Genomic DNA, 24,668 nt, shown 5'->3' on the forward strand with positions numbered 1-24,668 from the left:
GCGAAATACAGGGATGAAGAAAATGGGATATGAGTGAGATTGGAAATACTGCGTGTAAAACTATGGTTAACTTTGTTGTTATCGTTCCTATTATTATATCATAACTGTTATTATAAATATTATTTTTATTTTTATTGTTGTTATTATCATTGGTGCCGCAGTGAGGTTTGGTAACTAGTGGCATTTGTCACAATCACCCGGATCGGGAACACCTGTGTTCAGGATTTGGCACCAACAGCCAGGACAGCTGATTGGAGCACCCTGTACATTTAAATCCCCAGCTTCCGGTAACACTTTTATCCGATTGTACTATGCGATCTGTTGCTATCTGCTCAGAAAGCCCGTACCTCCGACTCTTTGCCTGCCTCCTGTTTTTCTACCTGATCTCCGTTGCCGACCCGTTTCCGAATTTGCCTACGACCTGCCCTGCCCGCCTGACTCCTGATCTCTCTTCCGAACACAACGACGCCCTTCTTTTCCAGCCCCAACCAACAACACGACGACTACGCCTGTCCGCGACCATTCCCGCCAAGCCTTCACCCGCCTGTCAAGTCTCGACAATCCGTCAAACAACGGATCGAAGATTCACGTCTTGTCATTCCTTCCTTCCAATAAAAACCAAGAAACGAGTGCAAGTGATCTCAGTTTTCCTTCCGTCCCGCCTGACAGCATTATGGCATTGAGGGATGGGTATTACGAAGATAAGTGTATAAAATATGTGATTATTGTAATTATTATAATTATTGATATCTGACCTATGTAATAAGTATATCCATGAGATTTTGTTATATTAGAAGAGGATTTGTAAAATGTATTTAATAGGGAAGATAAAGGGGTAGGGAAAATAAGCATCTGCTTCTGACTACCCCTTTTCATGCATGTTATGTAACATTATTTGGTTGTTGACTCATTGTTTATGTTCCGTTTTTATTTTAATGTTCGAAATAAAGTTTTCGTTCATTGTCATTCATTCATTCATAATGTTGTTTGATTATTGTTCAAAATCAAGTTTAAAAGTGCATTTTGGATATATACAAACACCTCATTAAGATATATAAAGTAAATCTTACAAAGTCCAAAGTCTGAAAAGTGTTGGGGAAAAATCATGAGGAAAAAAGCCCAACACAGTAACAATTTGTGTTTGATCTTGAAATGAATGGGCTTATTTTTACTGGCAGACTGTTTTTTCCAATCATAATGAAAACTATGTATTTTCTAACCAACTCTGGTATCAATCTCAGCATTCCCCAGCCAGAAAAACAAATGCCAAAAGAGGGGGAGGGGTAAAGGGAGCAGTGGTCCAAATAAGGACATATGCTGCCAAAACATCTTCACCACGTTGCTTCTCCAGAAGCATTTGAGAAGTTTATATTAGGGAGGGAGCAAGCATTACAGAAAATGCTGTAGAGTATGGGAGGAGGCAGAGGAGGGGTGAAGAGGGGTTGACATGTTTGGTTTGTCACTAGTGGACCAAAGTTGTCTCCACATTAAATCCAACACCGCTTTACTGGACCTTTAGTTTGTGCATCCTCCTCCGACGAGCTCATCTCTCTTACCGCTCCTCCCTTCTGTATTTCAATCCCGTCAGTGCCCTTCACCATTTATATTTCTTCTTCTTGACTAACGGGCAGAAGCTCAACAAATCCATCACCATGGAGGCCATCAAGAAAAAGATGCAGATGCTGAAGCTGGACAAGGAGAACGCCCTGGACCGGGCGGAGCAGGCCGAGACCGACCAAAAGGCAGCGGAGGAGAAATGCAAGCTGGTGGGTTTAACTTCATGACCGTTATTGTTTGATATGAGCAGGTTTATTACGATTACATTAATAAAAGTGCAGTAATATAACAAGTGATGAGACTTCCCTCAAATAGGTCCTTTTTACAACTGAAAAAAAACGTTTAGTAATTGTATTGACAATACTGTTTATTCAGTCCATCGTCAGATGCATAATTAGCAAATTACCTGAAACAATTTGGCAACTAACCTATAAGATCTTAGAAAAATATCTTTATTGAGTTCATACATGTTGTTAATAAGCTATAATAAAATGCCACCCTAATTGAATAAAACCAACCCACACACGCTATAGTTGAGTAATTAGGCCCATAGTTATAAGGTGTAACACTCACCCAATCATCCCTTCAAAGAGACGTCTCACCAATTTATCTCTGATATAAAATAAATGCGTTTACAACGGGACATTGCATCTATCGGTTATATTATTTTCCAGAAATAGAGACAAATGCCACATTCAATTATATTCTTTTCTTTTAAAACTGAAGAAAAACAAGTTACTATTGCTTCCGTGGACACATGTTACGGTAATTATGGTCACAGCCTTTTCCCTTTAAAGGTGGGGTGAGTGGTTTGAAGTGTCCTTAAGAAGTTTAAAATTCAACATTCTCTCTCTCTCTCTCTCTCTCTCTCTCTCTCTCTCTCTCTCTCTCTCTCTCTCTCTCTCTCTATATATATATATATATACTGGACTGTCTCAGAAAATTAGAATATTGTGATAAAGTTCTTTATTTTCTGTAATGCAATTAAAAAAACAAAAATGTCATACATTCTGGATTCATTACACATCAACTGAACTATTTCAAGCCTTTTATTATTTTAATATTGCTGAATTTGGCTTACAGCTTAAGAAAACTCAAAAATCCTATCTCAAAATATTAGAATATCATGAAAAAGTATACAAGTAGGCTATTCAACTAATCACCTGAATCATCTAATTAACTCGAAACACCTTGCGAGGATTTCCTGAGCCTTAAAAACACTCAGCTTGGTTCAGTAAACTAAATCAATGCTGATCTGACTGCTGTCCAGAGGACCATCATTGATACCCTCCATCAGGAGGGTAAGACACAAAAAGAAATTTCTCAAAGAGCAGGCTGTTCACAGAGTGCAGTTTCAAAGCATATCCACAAAAAGTCTGTCGGAAGGGAAAAATGTGGCCGGAAACGCTGCACAACCAAGAGAGATGACCGCAGCCTTAACAAAATTGTGAAGAAGAGCCGCTTCCAGAATTTGAGGGAGCTTCAAAGACAGTGGGCTGAAGCCGGAGTCCAGGTATCAAAAGCCACAGTTCACAGACGTGTCCGGGAAATGGGCTACAATAGCCGTATTCCCGTGGTCGAGCCACTTCTGAACTCAAGACAACGGAAGAAGCGTCTGACTTGGGCTATGGAGAAGAAGCACTGGACAGTTGCAGAGTGGTCCAAAGTCCTCTTTTCAGACGAAAGCAAGTTTTGCATTTCATTTGGAAGTCGAGGCGCCAGAGTCTGGAGAAAGGCTGGAGAAGAGCAAAATCCAAGTTGCTTGAAATCCAGTGTGAAGTTCCCACAGTCAGCAATGGTTTGGGGAGCCATGTCAGCTGCTGGTGTTGGTCCACTGTGTTTTATCAAGTCCAGAGTAAATGCAACTGTGTACCAAGAGATTTTAGAGCACTACATGCTTCCATCTGCTGAAAAGCTCTATGGAGATGAGGATTTCATTTTCCAGCATGATCTGGCACCTGCCCACAGTGCCAAAACCACCAGTAACTGGTGCACTGACCATGGCATCACTGTCCTTGATTGGCCTGCTAATTCCCCTGACCTGAACCCCATTGAGAATTTGTGGGGTATAGTTAAGAAGAAGATGAAAGACACCAGACCTGCAAATGCAAATGAGCTGAAGGCCGCTATCGAAGCATCCTGGGCATCAATAACACCTCAGCAATGCCACAGGCTGATTGCCTCCATGCCACGCCGGATTGATGCAGTAATCCGTGCAAAAGGATTCCCAACCAAGTACTGAGTGCATCAATGGACATTTTCAAATGTTTGATTTAGTTTTGCTGTTATAAAATTATTTTTTTACTTGGTCTGAGGAAGTATTCTAATATTTTGAGATAGGATTTTTGAGTTTTTTTCAGCTGTAAGCCAAAATCAGCAATATTCAAATAATAAAAGGCTTGAAATAGTTCAGTTGATGTGTAATGAATCCAGAATGTATGACATTTTTGTTATTTTAATTGCATTACAGAAAATAAAGAACTTTATCACAATATTCTAATTTTCTGAGACAGTCCAGTATATATATATATACACACACACACACACATTTATTTAAATTTCACCGCGACGATCTGCTTTTATCTTACTTTTATAATTGGTGTTGTGGCCAAGGACCTGGAATAAAGGAGGCGGTGGCAATGGGGATATTAGAGTGATTCTGCATGCATGATTGAGGTGTTTTGTTATTTTTGCAGGAAAATAGTGAAAGTAAGAAAAGGACTATTTCAAATACAGTCCAAATGTCGAACCCAACCTCAGAAAAGATGAAAAAAAGTTAAGAGTTTATTTGCGGGCGTCAAAGATAAACATGTTCGTGCCTGTGCCAAACAAGCAGCTTAACAACTGTCAAATGTTGATTTCAGCCAGAAGATGGCGTCAGCAAGTAGAGCATTTTGAAATCACGGACACCATCTTTAAGGAAAAAAAACTGTGCTGTTGAAATTAATTCCTGTCTCCACCATAAGTAGTAAGATGCCATAGTGTGACACCTCTTTTCTCAATTATAAATGCAATAAATCATTTCATAAATACTCATTGTCTATAGATCTTAAGCCGATAAAGTGGCTTGTGGGTGCCGAATCTGCCTAAGATGACTAAATGTCTAATAAATGAGAGACCCATTTTTCTATCAGGTGTAAAAGGGCATTGATCACAACTTTGTTTCATTAAGGTGTTTATTCACACATTGTATATTAAGTGGAATAATACTTTTAAAATATATTTTTCACAAGTATTATTCTAAGATATTTTTCTTCAAGAAAAATCTTTGAAATAAAGACATAAAAGCATGAACCACTGAACGAATTACGCTGTTTTCCAGGGATTCACACACTTTAAAAAGGCCTCCTTCCAATAAAGCTTCAATTTGCATTCTGTGCACTAAAGAGCAGCCTCATGGCATTGGCATTATCACATAACGCAAATCATTTAAATGGTGATAAAAGCATCTAAAAGAATGATACGCAGTTGTCCTGCGATGTTGTGAATGCATCCCTTCAACCAAAGGCCACTCTGTAGGAGCAAAGTGGAGCATGGAGATGTAAGATCATCCCTTAGGTGTCTAAAAAAAGACAATTACTGCTCTGTTGGAGACTATGTCAACACAGTGGCGTGCCAGGAATGACAGAGAGGCACAAACAAAGCCAGGAGTCTTAATCTAGTAGAAGCCCCTCGAACCTCCTTGAGAGAGCACTCAGTTCCCCACCGAGCTCATCTTCCACACCGGGGAATCCTGCAAGTCAGCATGAAATCGGAGATGTTGGAGCGTTTGTTTGCTCTTTCTTAGTTATTCTTGGCCAGCGTCGAATGTGCAGCAGATGATAAAATGCAGGATCAAGGTCCACCAGCTGCGGTCCAGCCACGTTCCTCCTGAAGGGTCTTACCACAGTGGATCTAGAGCCCACCGAAGTCCTGTCATCATGCCCTGTCATGTTGCCAATGTCAATCTATGCAAAACAGAATAACATACTGAGTCCAACTCAGGAGGAGCAGCTCCATCTGGTGGGTCACTGTCCGGCTTTGACCCCTTTTAACCAAAGAACTGACAAACTATTCTCCACATCTTTGAAGACTAAAATGTTCACGAAAAAGTAATACATAACTCATAGACATAAATTTTCAGGAACCAGGTATACAGAAGTAAACATTACAAAAATACATTCTTATCCTATTAGCATAAAAGTTTGCGGAATGCAATGTATGCTTTCTAATTTTGAGAGATGTTCACTTGTTTTTAAATAAAATGCAAAAATTGTTTACTTAAACATGAAAATTATATTTTTGTCATTTTTCTTTTTTAATTTTGCTTTTATTAAGAATATTTGTTAAATTCAAAACATAAATACCTGTTGGATAGGGTAATTGTGCTATTCTAAGAATAGTTTTAACACGTAAAATAATCTAATTTTCCTTCAATTGGGTATATTGCATAGATTATGTCTTAACCTTATTTGCAGTAAAATGTAACTCATTTTTCGTAGATTTTTTGGAAATATTTGTTCTTTTTCTGCCTTTGGGGTGAGAAAATTGCTGTCCTTTTTTCCATTTTGTAACAGGGGAATTTTATACTTTTTATTTAAAAAAAGAACTATTTTAAAGTTAAACAGCATGACTGCACTTCAGTTGTACAACTGAGTGTTGAGCATTTATTTTTAAGTTTGTTGCTGAGCCAATAAGTGTCCACTTGAGAGCAAAAACACGTCGATTAAATGGGCCGATAGGCCTTCCCAATCAAAAAATAAGCCTGGCAAATTAAATTCCTTGCAAGTCAAGTGTTGAGCCCAAAATGTAGTCACCAGGTACCTTATCCACTTACAGTAAGAAATCTGCATTAGATCGAGAAGAATAAACTGCTATAACAATCATGTAATAATTTAGGATTAAAAAAAAAACATGAATGTCTCTTTCTTGTCGTCAAAAAAATGAGGGGAAAAAAAGAGTAACAACAGTAATAATACAGTAGTTGTGCCCACTTAATCTTTGACCTTAACTAAAATAATATCATTAAGTCTTGGCTTGAGTTTTTGTCAAATTATGTGCAGCTTGCAAAAACAAAGAATAAAATGTGTCGGCCGTCGCCTTGAAGAAAAATATTTACCTTATTTTGATGACCATAAGGCACAGCAAAACTAAAAAGCGGAGTCTCAGTTACATGTTCAATTTATACATTTAGCAGACAAATACTGTATGGCACACATGATGATAAAACGCAGGTTTACATAGAATCCGCGCATGAACACATCACCCAGCGTTTATCCTTCAACTCATGGTGTCCACCACATGTCCAAGACAAACAAACAGGGGGCCCCACACGATAAGGTGTGCCAAACATTTTGAAGAAAATGTAATACTTTAATGTGCGCCTTATAGTAACGAGAATACGATAGTTCTGAGCCATCAAAGTTGGTTTTAAAATATCAGCCATGTTTTGCAAAGGTAATATAATTTTATACGCTAATGGTATCGGTATCTGATATGGTTTCAATGTACAGTATACACAGGAGTTGAGTGACTGTATACGAATCAGTATAAGTGTAATATGATGCACCAAACTCCCTAAGAAAGATCGTTTCTTCTGACAAAATCCAATGTCACCCCTCCAAAATATGACTTTACCTCAGAAATGAAAAATGTTCCTCCTTCATCTATAGATCATGAAATTAATTACATTTTTTTTAAGGTGAAAAACAAGTTCATTTTTGACATTCAAAATGCGTATACAACAATTTTGATTCATCATTGATTCATTGAGCACATCCCAGCTGACTTTGGGTAGTGGGCACAGGACACTCTAGACTGGCTGCCAGCCAATCACAGGGAACATAGAGAGAGACAACCATTCACTCACACACTTATTCCTAGGGACAGTTTAGATTGGGGTCTCTGACCTTTTTCAATGCTGAGAGCTACTTTTTGTTACAAATTAGCGCAAAGGGCAACCCTTTTGATATGCATTTCTAAAATAACAACTCATTATATTATTACTATGATGTTTCTATGTTATTACCAGGATAATTATCGGAAGTCAACCACTAAAAAATCATTTTATTAGAAAATCACAATGACCCAGCACTGATAAGGTATCTTCAAAACAGGTCCGCGGCACAATAGCTGTCCTTTGGAGACACCCATAAAAATATTATAGAGAATTATAAACTCTATTTTTCTCATATTATGCCCAAAAAAACATTTTAGTTGGGTATAATAATGTAGTAATGTTTATTTGGCATACAACTGCATTTATTTTCAACTTAATCCTAAATTATGTGAATTTCCCTATGGGGATGAATAAGGTATCAATCCATCTATCTATCTATCTAATAATAATGTGATAATGAAAGGTCTGCTCTGGTTTCTTTTGTAACCTAAAGATCCACAGTAACATTTGGCTGATGTTTCAGCTCGAGGACGACCTGTTGGCTCTGCAGAAGAAGCTAAAAGGAACCGAAGATGAGCTTGACAAATATTCAGAGGCCCTGAAGGACGCTCAAGAGAAATTGGAGCTGTCGGAAAAGAAGGCGACAGACGTAAGTTGGCCCGATCCGATGCCACAAGAAGCGCATTTTCCACATGAATGAACACAAATTTGTATTCAGCTGTTTGCAAAGGGCCTTGGTGTAAAATTATCGGATACAAATGCAGATGCTAGATTTGAAACAGACCTTCTTGTCAAATATAATACTTTTGTTTTCATCACATCCCAACTTTTACATAGAAACAGTACTACATTTTCTTCTCACGACTGATCAAATCTTGTAATGTCGATGTCTTAATTACGTCTTTGTATCCAAAGCTCCTTTTCTCAAGACACTTTCTGGTTTGGCAAAATTTAGATCTCCCCTTTCTCGTTTCAGTAGGTTGTTCTGCCCAATGTCCAAATTCAGCACCAAAAATCATGGAAACTAACCAATGCCCACGCACATGAGAGATTTTGGAAAAAAAAATGGCCAAAAGAAAATTAAGTTTAATGAAATGAACTACATTTCACTTTAGGCGGGCAAAATGTCAATTGTTAAAATGAAAATTGTGTTAATTTCTGAATAAGATCATACAACAAAAAAATCTTGTAAAATACGACAAAATTGTGTAGGTCAACAGATATGGAATACTTGCACTATCACCCTTGTGGCCCCCAATTGCACCATAGTGTGTAGACACGAACTACCGCCCTTCTCCCTTTGCGCCCTTGTTCCATACGTTCACACTGAGTAGGCATGGACTCAGTCGAAGAATCAGTGTGAAGTGGTCTACGACCCACAATTAATTGTGGATTTGATTCAAAAGGCAAAACTCAATGGTACGACCATTCTGATTTCTGAACCTAAAAATATCTTGTTAAGTAAAGTATTTAAGTAAAGTTCATTTTCTGGTTTAGATATGATTACAATTTGTCAAAATCAAAAGTTTGGTAGGCATGCACAACACATTCATCCTTAAAGGCTGGGCCCCCCACTAAGGAATTGTGCTCCCACATTGTAAGCATGAGCTCTGATTTTTTTGTGGGTAATATTAATTTTGCCCCCCATGCATTTGATATGCCCTCCCTGAGACGCATGTCTGGTTATGGGTCAGACATGATTCACAAGTCGTGGAATTGTCTAATCAGTTTAAAGTACTTTACAGACTGCCCAGGGTCTTTTTTTAAGCAAATCTATTTGCTATTGAGGTCCCATATCATACTTTGGAAAACTCCCAATAGTAAAGTGCAATATTATTCTGGTTATTGCTAGATTTGGGCCAAAAATGTCAATTATTACGTTTTGGTCAGGCTCTAAAGATATAGGTTGCAATAATAGTGGGGAAATGTTGACAACGTGTTTACATTATTTCAAATTTATTAGTGATTGTAATCAATTATAAGAGGCTGAAAATAATGACCATAACATTTTATGTCAAACAACAGAAATACTTGGTAAATGTTTAACTGGTTGCAAAAAAGCAAAAGATAACTATGTAAGTCATTATTAAGTACTTTCTTAATATTTTCAAGCATCTGTCATTAAAGTCAATTTGTAATAATTGTTATTTGTGTGAAAATCATACTTTGGGACTTTTTTCATTTTAAACAATTAGCAAAAGATAAAGTGAAACGACAACATAATCAATGGACACTTAATCAATTTCAAATCTATTTGTTGTTGTTGCCCTTCATACGCCAACAAAAAGAAGGATATGTCTTAATCTGGGAATGGTTCAGCAGAATTGCTCCTGCTTAGATTTCTTAGTGCTTTTTTTTGTCAAGCGCAGACAAAAACTGGGCCAGTCTGCAGCTGAACTGGAATGCGAGGAATGCGGGCTAAAGCAAACACACGGCACAGTCCTATGAATTCAACGTTTGGACCTTTTTGGAGCACACGTTACTTTTGCTCTTACACAATACACTATATCAAAGCATAGAATATTGTATTGAAGGTTGTGATGTTGGCGTTTTATTTGTGAGTGGATAATACTCACGGTACATTATGATGTATCTAGAAAAACCGTGTGTAGTCTAGCTGTCCCAGATGACATGACTAAAAAGTCACTCAGGAGCTTCTCCATCCACTTAGAAAGTTAGAGAGAGAAAAGCAACAGCCACAAAGCATTAAAGGGCCAAAATCAAGAAAAAAGGTGAGTCATGATTGGTCTAGCCATAAGGCATTGCAATTTACCTTTCAGTCAACAAGTGGCAAAATGGCAGGCCACTAAGATGGATAAAAATGAAAGGAATTTGGGAGGAGCAAAGGACATCGTGAAGAAATCATAACCCTACTTTAAAAATGTATTGAAGTCCAGTCTCCGTTACTTGGATAGCTACACAGGCCTCTGTTGAAACATACACTGTTCTGAAACCTACATGAGGGCAGGGAAAAACTAAAAAAACTCAGCTTTGTGAAAATTAAGAAACCTTGAGAAGGGGTCACTCGTGAGGTAATCCCTCTTGCAGGATAACCAAGCTGCAATGGATGTTGCATTGGCACCAAACCACAAAACACAATCAACATCAACAATAAACATACATAATAACCCAAATTGTGCAAAAAGTCCAATTCGTATCAATGGCAAGTTTACCATCTCAAAAAAGATCATATAAAATCAACCACTTTTTGAAAGAGTATTATGCCCACTACAAGCTTAGAGGCACAGCTTTAAAGCCTGTCAAACATTTCAAGAGCTCAACATGAAAACTAGGCATTAAGTCTCATTTCCTTTTTCGCCCGATGACGGATGCTGACAAATAAAGGTGGGAATGAAGCAAAAATGAGGAAGGAAAAGGAGAGACGTGAAAGTGTAAAGGGCTGTTGGTTTTTAACAGCATGTCCAAAGTCCGTCCTGGGGGCCAGTTACGGCCCGTGATCAATTTTTGACTGGCCAGCGTTCTCTGACCTAAAATTACAAATATGTTGCCCGCCAGGAATGTTGACCGCAGTATAAAATACAGTTTTACAGAAAAAAATTTCACCAGATGATAGCAGTAGCCCTTTGGCCACCATGCCCTTGGCTTCTTGTGAGAATCTTAGCCCACGCCATTTCCGACATGGCGACTGTAAATTAAAAAATGAAATTTGACTGTGAGGGTTACCACTTTCAGGACAAGTGGAAATTCGAGTATTTTTTTCACCAAAATCCGAAAAGAACTCGTCAGCCTAATTTGCCAAGACACCCCGGCTGGTTTCGAAGAATAGACTATCAAGAGGTACTGCCAGAAACAGGCTGTCCACAAAAAGGTAACTGGAAACGAACGCTGTGAAAAGATGAAGAAAATTGAAACGGATTTAACAGCACAGCAGCGCTTTTCCACGAGACCCTGTAAGTCAAATACATAGGCGAGCTACAAGTTTGCGATGCTGATCGCCAAGCACTGCTAAACGTTTCACGGAATGTGAATTTACTAATAACTGTTTAAATAATGCCAGAATGAATAGTCGGCACTCACACATTTTCAACTCACCAAATCTGAAAAGTTTGGACACCCCTGGTTTGTAATAATGCCTGATGGCTGCCTGATGGATCACATCAACTATCATTCCTCAAAGCAGTGGAGAGTCAGGTAACCAAATTGAATGAGGATTACAAGCAAGGCCGCCATTCTAGATCTAGATACCAGACCAGAAGTGTCAAAGTCAAATTGACAAAGGGCCCAAAAAAAGTGTGCCTACAAGCTGACTGATCTAATGATGAAACATTTTAAAGCAAAACATTCTAAATTTTATATCCTGGTGAACCTAATCAAACTTGCTGAAAAAGATAACAAATCTCATCTCATCTCATCTCATCTCATCAGCCGCACCGCTTATCCTCAGTAGGGTCGCGGGGGTGCTGGAGCCCATCCCAGCAATCATCGGGCAGTGGGCAGGGGACACCCTGAACTGGTTGCCAGCCAATCGCAGGGCACACGGGGACGGACAACTCACTCGCTCATTCACACCTAGGGACAATTTGGACCGGCCAATTCACCTGAAATGCATGTTTTTAGAATGTGGGAGGAAACCGGAGTCCCCGGAGGAAACCCACGCAAGCACGGGGAGAACATACAAACTCCGCACAGTAAGGCCGGGAGCTGGATTTGAACCCACGTAGGAGGTTCCCACGACCTCAGAACTGTGCCACACACGCGCTAACCACTGCGCCGCCGTGCTGCCCAAGATAACAAATATATTCCAGATAAAATAAAGCATATAAAATAAAAAAATAAAATTAAGGTTCAACAGGCACAAAATACAAATATCTTTGAAGTAAAAATCATGAAATGAAAGAAGCTGACATTATTCAGACATCTTTAGTAGACTTTATTTTTTATTTTAGCAAAAGTGGGTGAAATTTCCCAAGAAGAACAGAATTAAAGTAGCTTAAAAACTACAATAAAATAAAGCCCAGGGGAAATTAATTTACCCTAAAAACAAATGCAATGCAATCCCAGGTATATGATATGATAATGCAGTGGTCACCAACCACCGGGCCGCGGACCCTGTGTTGTTTGGTACCGGGACACATGGAAAGAAATAAAAAAATCGCCTTATTATTTGCACATTCTGTATTCATCTGTGTATACACTTTTTTTCACTCCCACAAATACTCAACGTTTGGGTTAAACATCAGGTTCTATGGTAGTACATATATTGTTGTATTTGAGCAATGATTGATCAGTCAACAAATATTGTGGACAACATATCCTCAGCATTGGTCAGAATCAAACCCAGATCGTGATGGTGTGAGCGCCCAATCCTAACCGCTGGGGGGGGGTTTTAAGGGTTATTGATCTATCTTCGTTATTCATTATCCATTATCCGTTATCGGCCAGTTCATAATACGCTACAAAGCCTAGGAGCCGGGACACTTACTCTCAGCCACACGGAATGTGGATGAATTGGAAAAAGGCATTCGATTGTATCTTATCATCACACTTTTTTCATGGCGCCACGTTGTACAACGTAGTAATGGTGCATAATGGAAAAGAGTTTAGCCAAAACAACATTGTACAATGTGGTACCCTGAGTAAAAATAATGTGACAATAGGATAAAATCTAATGACTTTTCTAAGTTATCTAGATCAGTTTCTATCAATTGGAGAGTCTGGACCCAAAAGTAGGTCATGGTGACATTTTCTGTGGATTGCGGGTCTTTGCCTGAGCAAAATAATGCCAAAAAAGGACAAAAATAACTGAGGATCATTTAAACTCTTCGAAAGGACAGTGTAATATTTAGCGCCTCCTAGTGTAAAGAGATTAGAAAAAACATTTAAGTGAATAATAGGGGAAAATACAAGAGAAAAACGTTGTATTTCATTAAAATAGTGCTAATTGATCATAAGGGAATCTTGTTACTTGCAGGGTTTTTGTTTTTTCTGATCGTATTGATTTTTTTTTTCATTTGAATAAATTTTGGTTTAAACTGCACAATCCTTTCATTCAATAAATTTGAAAGATATATATTTTTTTAATTGGGTTGCTGGGTGCAATGGTTGGTCCTGAAGTCATAACAGTCGAGAAGCACTGGTCTTGTGAGTACACAGTGGATTTAGGCTTGTTGTTATAATTATTATCATTATTATTAATAATGATAATAATAAGAATAATAAATTATGATGTCGTTATCATTACCAATATCACGGGAAGGGCCGTGACCAGTTCGTGCTACACAAAAGATTGCGGACCACTGCAATAACATATGAAAATCATCTCAGTGGTCGAAGAAAACTTTCTAGGGGGCCCGATGTGGCCCACGGGCCTTGATTTTGACTAAGTGTTCTACAGTGACTTTCCTTCCTATTCGTCATCCCACAGAGATAAAAGTCACTCCATGTCTACGTCATGATCTAGCTTGCTGATTCATATCTAACGCCCTTGCAAAAAACACACCCCTTTAATAACATCACAAAAATGCATTGGCCTTATAAGTCCACACTTGCCAATCTATTACACAGTCACGCACTCAGAGGCGGACTTTGTTCACCTTTTCTGCTGCGCCTGCGCACATTGACACACAAAGGCAAGCACTTCCTCCCTTTTTCGCGTACTGTGACGTCATCTGCATCCAAATCCTTGTCAGGATCGGCGGGATTGGCCATTCTCTGCATTGCCTCCTCCTCTTTGCACATCTCCACATTTCCCGCAACGTCCCTTATTTCCTGCCTGGGGAGGAGCACAAAAAGGCAGAAAGAAAAAAAAGTTTTCCGCAAGAAAAAAAAAGTTTTTGGGTGGAAGGCATATAGGCCCGCTAAAAGTCCGCTTTTAAGGACGCCCAGAGGCACGATTTTGGTGTTTTTTCTCGTTACTTTTGAGTTGGGGATTGAAGGACAGTAATGGAGTCTGTGAAGAAGAAAATCCAAGCCCTCCAGCAACAAGTTGATGAGGCGGATGAACGCGCAATGGCGGTCCAAAGGGAACTGGACACAGAAAGGGAGCTGCGCGAAAACGTGAGATTAACGCCGTTAAAAATCGCCCTTTTCTTGGGAAAAAAATACTATTCGTGAAGCCTGAGCCTAAAACCGTCTGCCACGAGTGGTCCTTCCTCAACTGTGATCTTAACCAAAAAATGAAGTTTTATATAGAAGCCCCACCCTATTGTTTAATTCTTAATTGCAAATTGGTTCTTGTCTGGAAGATAAAACAGCTGCTCGGAGCTGTTACCTGACTGATCTCTTGTTGTACTGTAATGTATTGCACAATGTAATTTTCAGGAATTTTCTCTAGAGCTATTGGATTGCAATCAAGGGGGATTCTCATCAGCCAGATCAAACATTTTCTTTTAGCAATAGTTTTATACATTTATTCATGTACTTGAAAATGCTAAACGTGTTTTTCGAATTCAAAGGCCACAATTTTCATTTTCATACAGTACATATTTCCACAGATATATGTGGGTGTAAATATATATTTGGTGTGTTTTTACTGCAATTATTTTTGCTTTACTAGATGTTAAATTCCATCCAAACTTATGTCTTTCTCTATACAGCTGTATCAGCTGTATATTTAGTTGATTTCGTTTTTCTGTATTTTCAATCAATTCTGTTGTGTGAGATAATGATATCGTGGATCTAAAGCATTTAATAGTGCATTTGATTTGACTTGTTTAATTATTTTTTAAACTAAAATTTACTCATTCACTGCAAAAGACTGCTATAGACATCCTTAGCATTAACTTCTGCAGAGCCATTAGCGAATTTAGACATCAATGCCAGTTAATAAGTTAAAAATCCTTAATATCATCGTTTATTAAGTAAATACTGAACACAGTTGCTGACTAATGTTTTGATTACAAAGTTAATATTCAAATCATTATCGAAACATAACGAATAGATTCATTAAGCTATCAAAAAGACATTGACGATTGAAGACGCCAATGGCATTAAATGAGTTACTTGGAATGATTTAGGTTTTTTTTTAATTTGCCCAACTATCTAAAAACCATACAAAGGGGGCCATCCCACAAAATGAGATTGCGTAATTCATATATAATGTTAAACATATAGTTTGTTTCTTTTTCAGAAAATGAATGTCAATGTTTTAGCTTTAATTGTGTTTTTGTTTTATGTTTTCAGCATACAATTTTACATTTGTTGTATATTTTTTCAACCTGATGTATTCATTCATTTACCTAAATTTGCTTTTAGTCACATTTTAAAAAATTCAACACAATAATCCTTGGACTAATTACGTCTTACTAAGGAAACATATTTTGTAATTTTTGCAAAAAAAAGGGGGGGGGGTTTCTTAAGCCAAATAGGAAGTGGACGTCAGACTGTGTTATCAGCGCCACAGGAAACAGGCAACGACAATCCACCATCCCCAACATCCAGGCTAGGGTCAGGAAAAGGAGGGAGGGAGCTAGAGAGTAAGCGAGTGAGTGTGATTGGGGGGGGTGAGTGGAGTGAAGAAGGGAAAAAACGTCGAGACGCCAGCTGTGCCGCCGGGGTTACATCACCGGCAGTCCTGTTTGTAGGCCATCTGTAGTAGGTCAAACTGCAGAGGTTCTAAGGGACGTTGATGTCATTTATTTGCACCAAACAAAACAAATAATTACCTTAGGCAGTCAATAGGACGGGGGTATTCAGGGTTGCTTGAAGGTCCATCAATGTCGTTCTTTTCTTGATAAACGTTGTTCCCGTTTCGACTCTGGAGTTTACTCCCTTTGCCGGCATGATTATAGGCGGAAGGTGATGTGGCGTCCCTGAACCGCAGGATCCAGCTGGTGGAGGAGGAGCTGGACCGGGCCCAGGAGAGGCTGGCCACGGCCTTGCAGAGGCTGGAGGAAGCCGAGAAAGCGGCGGATGAGAGCGAGAGGTGATGGCTGCTACATGACTATTGACAAAAAGAGTAATAAATTGCACTTTTTTTGTTGTCATGGTCTTGAACTATAATTTCAATGGTGCTTTGGGCACAGAATGTTATAATTGTTCGTTTTTACACTTGTAGAACATTATTTTTTCCTATAGGCATTTGTTTCCTTTTAATTCTTTTTTATCATACTTTTTTTAATTTGATATCGAAAAGTCTGTTTTATATTTTGAGAGTTTAAGTTAGGTTATAGCATCTTTTTATTTTATAATTGTACACCAGTGATAGGTTAAATGTTTAGTAGACATTCAAAATAAGATAAATATATGTTTTTTTAACCGTTAAGGAGAAAAGGAGATCGAGCCTTTAAATAAGAATTTCATACCTGTTCTAAAGGCCCTCCCCTGAGCCCTTTCTTCTTATTAAAGCTCTTACAGGAAGACAAAAGTTACTAAAGTAGATCCATCCTAAAGGTTGTTGGGAATCTAAGAAAGCAACATTATGGCAGATAGTTACAATGATCTTAACAGCTCACAAAAGTCAAAACAACAAAAGAGTGTGTGCAATAATAGTCAAAATAACAAACTGGTAACCTATGCAAACTCCTTTGCAGGTGTCCATTATTAAAAACAGACTAAATGTATCAAACCAGCTTAATGAGAACTTAAGGTTACAGGAACCATAATAAAGAAAATAAAAGTTGTTTTGTCTGTTGACTTTGTGTTTGTGGAAAACGTGATTCTCCTTTAAGTCAGAGCATAGTGCATGTAGTCAAGTGAAGATGCAGCTGAGAGTTGTCAGTAACAGTACTTGTAACGGTAATTGGAGTGTATTCAGTACATAGTTTTTTTTATTTTTGCTCATGCGCAATTACCGAGGTAATGTATCGCAATACTAGTTTTGGACCATGATAGCAGTTCGCAAGATAGACCTAATTTTTTGTTAGCAATTTTGGAGGTAAGTTCATCATTGTTATAATTTTGCATTTTCTGTATTATTATTATTATTTTAATTTTTTTAAGAAAAAAATATTCCCTGTTAACTCCTATCTTTCTCATTTGTTCTATTTTTTGAAGCATATATAGTCATTTTTCAATGAGTTTCCCTCATGTATGTCGTGGTTGCGCTTTGCAGAGGCATGAAGGTGGTGGAGAACAGAGCTATGAAAGATGAGGAGAAAATGGAGATCCAGGAGCTGCAGCTCAAGGAGGCAAAACACATCGCAGAGGAAGCTGACCGCAAATACGAGGAGGTATCAAAGTTATCTGTTGGTTGTATGTAGCTGGTGTTTGTTTATGTGCTGTATTTTAAGTGTTTGAGTGTACATGTGTCATCAGGTGGCTCGTAAGATGGTGATTCTCGAGAGCGACCTTGAGAGAGCAGAGGAAAGGGCAGAGGTTGCAGAACAGTACGTGATTTTGATATAATGACTCAATTCATATTTTGCTAATCCCTAAATTGTTTGTCGACTTTGTATAACTTGAAATCATTTTGTTTCAGTCTTTTAATTATATGTTTGTTGCTTTTTATTTTCTTATTCAATAGAATTAAAATGATTTGGTATAGCTGAGTATTTGATTTAAATTGGGGGTAGTCAAGGTAAGGCTTCGGTAAATATCGAGTCAGCACTTCCTTGACTCCACGATAGAATGTCTTTAGTCAAGAATCAAATATTTCCATTTTGAATTATACATACTTTAGTGGTTTTGTCATCCAAATCAGTCCTCCTAATTTTGGTGTGTCTGAACATACGTTCCTGAACTGATTGCCAGAAAATCACAAAGTACACATAAACAAACAACTACGTAAAGACAACCGAAAATGCTCATTTAACCTAGCAAGCAAGTTTTGGGAATATGGAAGAAAACTGGAGTACCTGCAAAAACACACACATGGATAGAAACAATATGCAAACTCCACGCCATGTATCCAGAGCCTGTATTTGAACCCAAGACATTTCATTTGTAAGGCAATGTGCACAATAGACCACAAAGCCTACTTGTGTCATGGTTATTCCCAAATTTAACAATAATTCAAAAGAGTTAATACTAAAGCTGACTCTACGTAACCTAACACTTCCCTGTCTCTGCATCCGCAGAAAGTGTGGTGACCTGGAAGAAGAGCTGAAGAACGTCACTAACAACCTTAAGTCTCTCGAGGCCCAGTCTGATAAGGTACGAATAATTTTATTTATTGAGTTTTGGTGTTTTTTGATTTAGATCATAAATTAAAGTTATGCTGATTTGAACTTTACTATTTAAGCTTGAATTAACATAAGTTAGGACAAATGTATGCATGTTTCAATACTGGCCATTTAATCTTACAAATCAGCTGACTTAAGACATAGCAGTGTGGTGTAACTTATTATTTCTTGCAGTACCATCATTGGACTAAAACATTGGCAATTTAAAAAAATGACTTGTTTAACTTGAGTCTGGTATTGAATGAATAGTTTGACTATTGTATTTCATTTTTGATTGAAGAAACATGATGTACTAAGGCATGCATTGAGAAATACTGTCTTCATAAGAATTCATTTAGTTTTTCCCAAAGAAAAATTGGACCCTTTTACGAACAAAGAAGTAATCCAATGGCTAACATAAGGATTCACAAGCATATACAATTTACACTTTATTTTTGGGGACATTGTGTATCATTTAGTGCCTTCAAATGGCGAAAAAAAGGATTTAATTTATAAAAAAAATAAAAACATTCTAAATACAAGCAAAAATATATGAACTATCATAAAAGTGCATTTTTAAAAATACCTGTCGGTTGCGAAATCTTGTGAAAGGATGGGCCCAAAAAAATGAAATGAAAAATGGTGTGATTCGGGCACTTGAAGTCTCCGTTGTTTGTATTCTTCTTTTTGCCTTGTGGCACTCGTTTTCGGTTGCACTACAAAATCACAGCTACATCTAGTGGTCAAATATTAGAGTGTCCCTTTCACTTAACTCAAATTCTTTTCTCTTAAGAAGATGTTGAATTTTTACTGAAATATCCATCAATCAGTATGGCGTTTGTAGAGAAATGTATTTGGTGAAAAGCATTATTCATAGCAATTTTTCTCCTTTTTTAAAATTGCATTTGGTGTAATTGTACCACTCGTCATGATATACGCTGTCAAGTGAGCATTCTTGTTTCACTTAGCTTTATTCTGCTGCCTCATTCTTGTTAGAGCGTATACTACTGTAGGCAAAGTCAGCCCCAGATGAGTAGTGAGATATATACCGTAAATTCCAGACTATAGCGCGCACCTGATTATAAGCCACACCCACCACTTTTTAAAAGGAAAACCGATTTGGTACATACACAAGCCGCACCTGTATATAAGCCGCATGCGCCCACATTTAAACATGTAAGACAATCACAAAATTAACCCAAACCCGACTTCAAGTCCCGCGATTGAAACTAAATGTTTTTTTTGGTTTGAACAAATTTATTGACACTAATAACAGAAAACAATCATGACAGTCTCAACAGCAATTAAGCACATTCACAATATTATATTCCAATATGACGTTTTTAACAGCAAACACAATGTGAGGTTTGAACAACCCTTCTCGAAAATCTTATTAGCAATCAAGCATATTCACAATTTCATTATATAACATCTTTGTTAGTGTCAATAGATCCGTCCAGGCCAAAGTCGATTGTCCTCGGTCTGAACAAATCCACCGACACCAACAGCAGCAAAACAAACACGACAATCTCAACAGCCATCAAGCATATTCACAATTTTTTTATACCTGATTGAAACTAAATGGGGTTTTTGGGGTTTTTAAGGGTTATTGCTCTATCTTCGTTATTCATTATCCATTATCCGTTATCGGTCAGTTCATAATACGCTACAAAGCCTAGGAGCCGGGACACTTACTCTCAGCCAAAAGGCCAAGCTAAGGTCCTAGCCCTAAAGCCTTGCTGCGATCATTGCGAATGCACCGTTCCCGGAGGTACTGCAATACCGGGCCGATGCGTGGAGTGGACAGAGCAAGCTCTTATTCCATCTCCGGAATGCAAAAATCAAAGATCATGGCAAAGGCCAAGCTAAGGATCTAGCATCAAAGCCTTAGCCAAAGCCTTGTCACGCTTAAATGTTTTTTTTTTTTGTTTTTTTTTTTTTTTGTTTTTTTTTTTTGAACAAATTTATTGACACTAAAAACAGAAAACAATCATGACAATCTCAACAGCAATCAAGCACATTCACAATATTATATTCCAATATTACGTTTTTAACAGCAAACACAAAGTGAGGTTTGAACAAACCTTCTCGAAAATCAAACATATTCACAATTTCATTATATAACATCTTTGTTAGTGTCAATAGATCCGTCCAGGCCAAAGTCGATGTGGGGTTTTGGGGTTTTTAAGGGTTATTGATCTATCTTCGTTATTCATTATCCATTATCCGTTATCGGTCAGTTCATAATACGCTACAAAGCCTAGGAGCCGGGACACTTACTCTCAGCCAAAAGGCCAAGCTAAGGTCCTAGCCCTAAAGCCTTGCTGCGATCATTGCGGATGCACCGTTCCCGGAGGTACTGCAATACCGGGCCGATGCGTGGAGTGGACAGAGCAAGCTCATATTCCATCTCCAAAATGCAAAAATCAAAGAGGCCAAGCTAAGGACCTAGCGTAAGGCGCCCGCTTTGAGACTGGGAGGTTCGGGTTCGCGCCCCGGCCGAGTCATTCCTAAGACTTAAAAAGTGGTCGGCGGCGCCCTCTCTTGGCTGCGGCTGCATCGGGTCAGATGCAATCGACATTTCGTTCTGTGTACATTGTTACACAGAATGACAATACAAGGAAATTATTATTATTATTATTATTATCGCAAGGCCAAGAAGGCCAAGCTAAGGACCTAGCATCAAGGCCAAGCTAAGGGGGTTTTTAAGGGTTATTGATCTATCTTCGTTATTCATTATCCATTATCCGTTATCGGTCAGTTCATAATACGCTACAAAGCCTAGGAGCCGGGACACTTACTCTCAGCCAAAAGGCCAAGCTAAGGTCCTAGCCCTAAAGCCTTGCTGCGATCATTGTGAAAGCACCGTTCCCGGAGGTACTGCAATACCGGGCTGATGCGTGGAGTGGACAGAGCAAGCTCTTATTCCATCTCCGGAATGCAAAAATCAAAGGCTAAGCTAAAGGCCAAGCTAAGGACTGATGTGGGGGGGGGTTTGGGGTTTTTAAGGGTTATTGTTCTATCTTCGTTATTCATTATCCATTATCCGTTATCGGTCAGTTCATAATACGCTACAAAGCCTAGGAGCCGGGACACTTACTCTCAGCCAAAAGGCAAAGCTAAGGTCCTAGCCCTAAAGCCTTGCTGCGATCATTGCGATCGCACCGTTCCCGGAGGTATTGCAATACCGGGCCGATGCGTGGAGTGGACAGAGCAAGCTCTTATTCCATCTCCGGATTGCATAAATCAAAGATCATGGCAAATGGCCAAACTAAGGACCTAGCATCAAGGGGGGGGGGGTTTTAAGGGTTATTGATCTATCTTCGTTATTCATTATCCATTATCCGTTATCGGTCAGTTCATAATACGCTACAAAGCCTAGGAGCCGGGACACTTACTCTCAGCCAAAAGGCCAAGCTAAGGTCCTAGCCCTAAAGCCTTGCTGCGATCATTGCGAATGCACCGTTCCCGGAGGTACTGCAATACCGGGCCGATGCGTGGAGTGGACAGAGCAAGCTCATATTCCATCTCCGAAATGCAAAAATCAAAGATAGTGACTTCATAGAAAGTACACAGATTGGGGTCAAATGTGACACCACTTCGTTAAAGTCCACAGTCCAAAAATCACAGCCGGCAAAATAAACGAAAAATGATACCGGTACTTAAGGTTTGATGCAGACCTGCAGAGTCCAGGTCCCGTTGAAAGTAATCCAAGGAAAAAAGTGTATATTTCCAAAGGTAAGGGTGGGAAAAAATATATCAGATGAACACATTTACTCACGCAACTCCTTTTTCTTTAACCAACTTTTTACCCCCTCTTCTTTCCTTGTCTGTCCCTCACCTTTAGCGGTCCCCACTTAAACTCGGCACCCCGCGTTTGTTCCGCCCCTCATTTTTCGTTCATCCATGCAAAACATATCAGAATAAGTGTCTAAAATAAATACAAATAAATACATTACAAAAATATGCAGTTGCAAATACATATTATACATGGGTTACACATATTTACGAAGAAAGACAGTACACCGAGAGAGTTTTCAAAGTTTTAATAATAATAATATAGCTTTGACAGGGCAGTTAATGGTAGCAACACTCAAGCGCCGCTAGCAGCCGTTAGAAAAATTACATAAATTGGCCGCATCACTGAATAAGCCGCAGGGTTGAAAGTTAGGGAAAAAAGTTGCGGCTTATAGTCCGGAATTTACGGTGTATATATAAAATCAATGATAACTGAACATGTACAAGTTCAAGACTGTAAGTGAACAGTCAGTCTACCATTTTGCATTGTCCATGTCATTATATGTGGATTTAACATGGATACAACATTTTGTTTGAGGTGTGTTTTTGTTATCTTGGCAGTACTCAGAGAAAGAAGACAAATATGAGGAGGAGATCAAAGTCCTGAGTGACAGACTGAAAGAGGTCAGTTTTTCTTTAACTTAGAAGTTTACGCTGTCTTTCTGACATGGTCCTTTTGTCTTTGTATGTTAAAGGCTGAAACCCGTGCAGAATTTGCAGAGAGGACAGTGGCCAAGCTGGAAAAGTCCATAGATGATTTGGAAGGTTTGTCATTTTCCATCATTTCTTTCACTCATATTTTTCCTCATCTTGTTTTCCCTTCAAGTCCCAACTCTTTTCTTCCTATTCCTGCTTTTTGTTCCTTTGTGATCTTGCTTTGCTCTTCTCCTGCCTTCTGAACTTCAGATGAGCTGTACAATCAGAAGCTGAGTTACAAGTCTATCAGCGAGGACCTGGACCATGCCCTCAATGATATGAACACCTTGTAAAACAGGAATTAAAAAAACGCTCCAGGCTGTAGTTGCTGCTCTTTTGTCTTTGATCTTTTTGTGTCCTGGCCTAGTGGTGGCTATAGAGGGGGGTTGCCTTTTCTATCCTATCATTTTCCTTGTTCTTCTTAAAGCTCAATAAAGACGTCTCCTATTTTACTTTGTCTCCTGGCTTTCTGCTTTTTGCTACACACACTTGTGGGTTGTGTCTTTTTTTCCACGGTGATTTTGTCATCAGATATCTCACATTCTCATTCTCCCCCATTGCAGATAATCTATCCAATGCAAAAGAGGAAAACATAGGAATGCACCATGTCCTGGACCAAACACTGCAGGAGCTCAATAGCTTGTAACAACGCCACTAAAAAGAAGCAATTACGATCAAGATTGTAAAAGATGAAGCATTCCCTCCATTCCATCATTTTCAGCACAAACCTTACCACAAAATGATAGTAACACAGTTAGTCATTTTTATATATTTATGGTTATTTGTCTTCCCCCGTCCTCCTTTTTTTTTACAAATGGTTTTGGGTCCATATGACATTTTTTTTGGTGCTGGACGATTTTGTTGAATAAAACCTGACAAGGATGACAATCATGCTGTTGTTGTTTATTACTGAAGTTTTGCCCACGACTCAATGGTTTTGGAATTAGTAAAAGTATTGTTCACTCTACGCCTGCTCATTACGTCAATCGTTAAATGGTAAATTTCATCTTATCTGCTACGATGTTGGGCTAACTGACTAGAGAATGAATGTCTGATAGGGTTAGATAGAGCAAGTGACAGATACATGTTTAGATTGTTTATGTCTTTCAGATAGCCTAACACGACGTTTACAAGAGCCGGCCCTTCGAGAAATCTCCCGTTCTTAACGATTAGTGGTTCAGACTTCTCTCTCCTAAATTGGGGGCTCTTAGGGGTTTCCATTATCTCACCACCCTTGCTGAAGTGCTTTCTGTTTGATCTATTGTTATTATTATTTCAATTTTTAAAATTTATTTTTAATTATAATTATTATGAGCAGCACGGTAGCGCACAGCTCCAAAGTGCAGAGGTTCAGGGTTCTAGTCCAGCTACTGCAACCTCCCCATGAGGAGTTTGCATGTTCTCCCCGTGCCTGCTTGGGTTTCCTCCGGGCACTCCGGTCTCCTCCCACATTCCAAATACATGCATCTCAGGTTACTTGGCTGGTCCAAATTGTCCATGGGTGTAAATGGAGTGAGTTGTCTGTCTCTGTGTTCCCTGTGACTGGCTGGCAACCAGTTCAGGGTGTCCCCTGCCCACAGCCCAAAGATAGCTGGGATGGGCACCAGCACCCCTGCGACCCTACTGAGGATAAGCAGTGCAGATAATAGATGGATGGATCATCATTATCAATATTGGTA

At 38.8% G+C, this 24,668-nt stretch overlaps 1 protein-coding gene and 5 pseudogenes across 3 annotated transcripts; 1 reads left to right on the forward strand and 5 right to left on the reverse strand.

Moving 5' to 3' along the window:
• The first annotated feature begins 1,428 nt into the window (after nucleotides 1-1,428).
• LOC148373593 (tropomyosin alpha-3 chain-like) lies at nucleotides 1,429-23,880 on the forward strand. 3 transcript variants are annotated; one of them, XM_088327052.1, is made up of 9 exons: nucleotides 1,429-1,766; nucleotides 7,959-8,084; nucleotides 16,186-16,319; nucleotides 17,448-17,565; nucleotides 17,651-17,721; nucleotides 18,412-18,487; nucleotides 22,855-22,917; nucleotides 22,989-23,058; nucleotides 23,553-23,880. In XM_088327052.1, the coding sequence occupies exons 1-9, from the start codon at nucleotides 1,653-1,655 to the stop codon at nucleotides 23,633-23,635; spliced, it is 855 nt and encodes a 284-aa protein (XP_088183178.1). In that variant the 5' UTR covers nucleotides 1,429-1,652; the 3' UTR covers nucleotides 23,636-23,880. The 3 variants fall into 3 exon arrangements, with proteins under 3 accessions (XP_088183178.1, XP_088183192.1, XP_088183184.1); XM_088327066.1 differs by lacking the exon at nucleotides 23,553-23,880 and adding an exon at nucleotides 23,200-23,297 and having other exon boundaries at nucleotides 1,477-1,766; XM_088327058.1 differs by lacking the exons at nucleotides 1,429-1,766; nucleotides 7,959-8,084 and adding an exon at nucleotides 14,065-14,452.
• Nucleotides 20,245-20,364, reverse strand: LOC148373594 (U2 spliceosomal RNA; annotated as a pseudogene).
• LOC148373595 (U2 spliceosomal RNA) lies at nucleotides 20,837-20,926 on the reverse strand (annotated as a pseudogene).
• LOC148373596 (U2 spliceosomal RNA) lies at nucleotides 21,351-21,621 on the reverse strand (annotated as a pseudogene).
• On the reverse strand, nucleotides 21,650-21,919 carry LOC148373597 (U2 spliceosomal RNA; annotated as a pseudogene).
• LOC148373598 (U2 spliceosomal RNA) lies at nucleotides 21,948-22,100 on the reverse strand (annotated as a pseudogene).
• Nucleotides 23,881-24,668: the final 788 nt, after the last annotated feature.

Source organism: Urocampus carinirostris, chromosome 1 (assembly GCF_059441175.1).
Source record: "Urocampus carinirostris isolate Australia breed hairy pipefish chromosome 1, RoL_Ucar_1.0, whole genome shotgun sequence".
In the NCBI taxonomy this organism is placed as follows: domain Eukaryota; kingdom Metazoa; phylum Chordata; class Actinopteri; order Syngnathiformes; family Syngnathidae; genus Urocampus; species Urocampus carinirostris.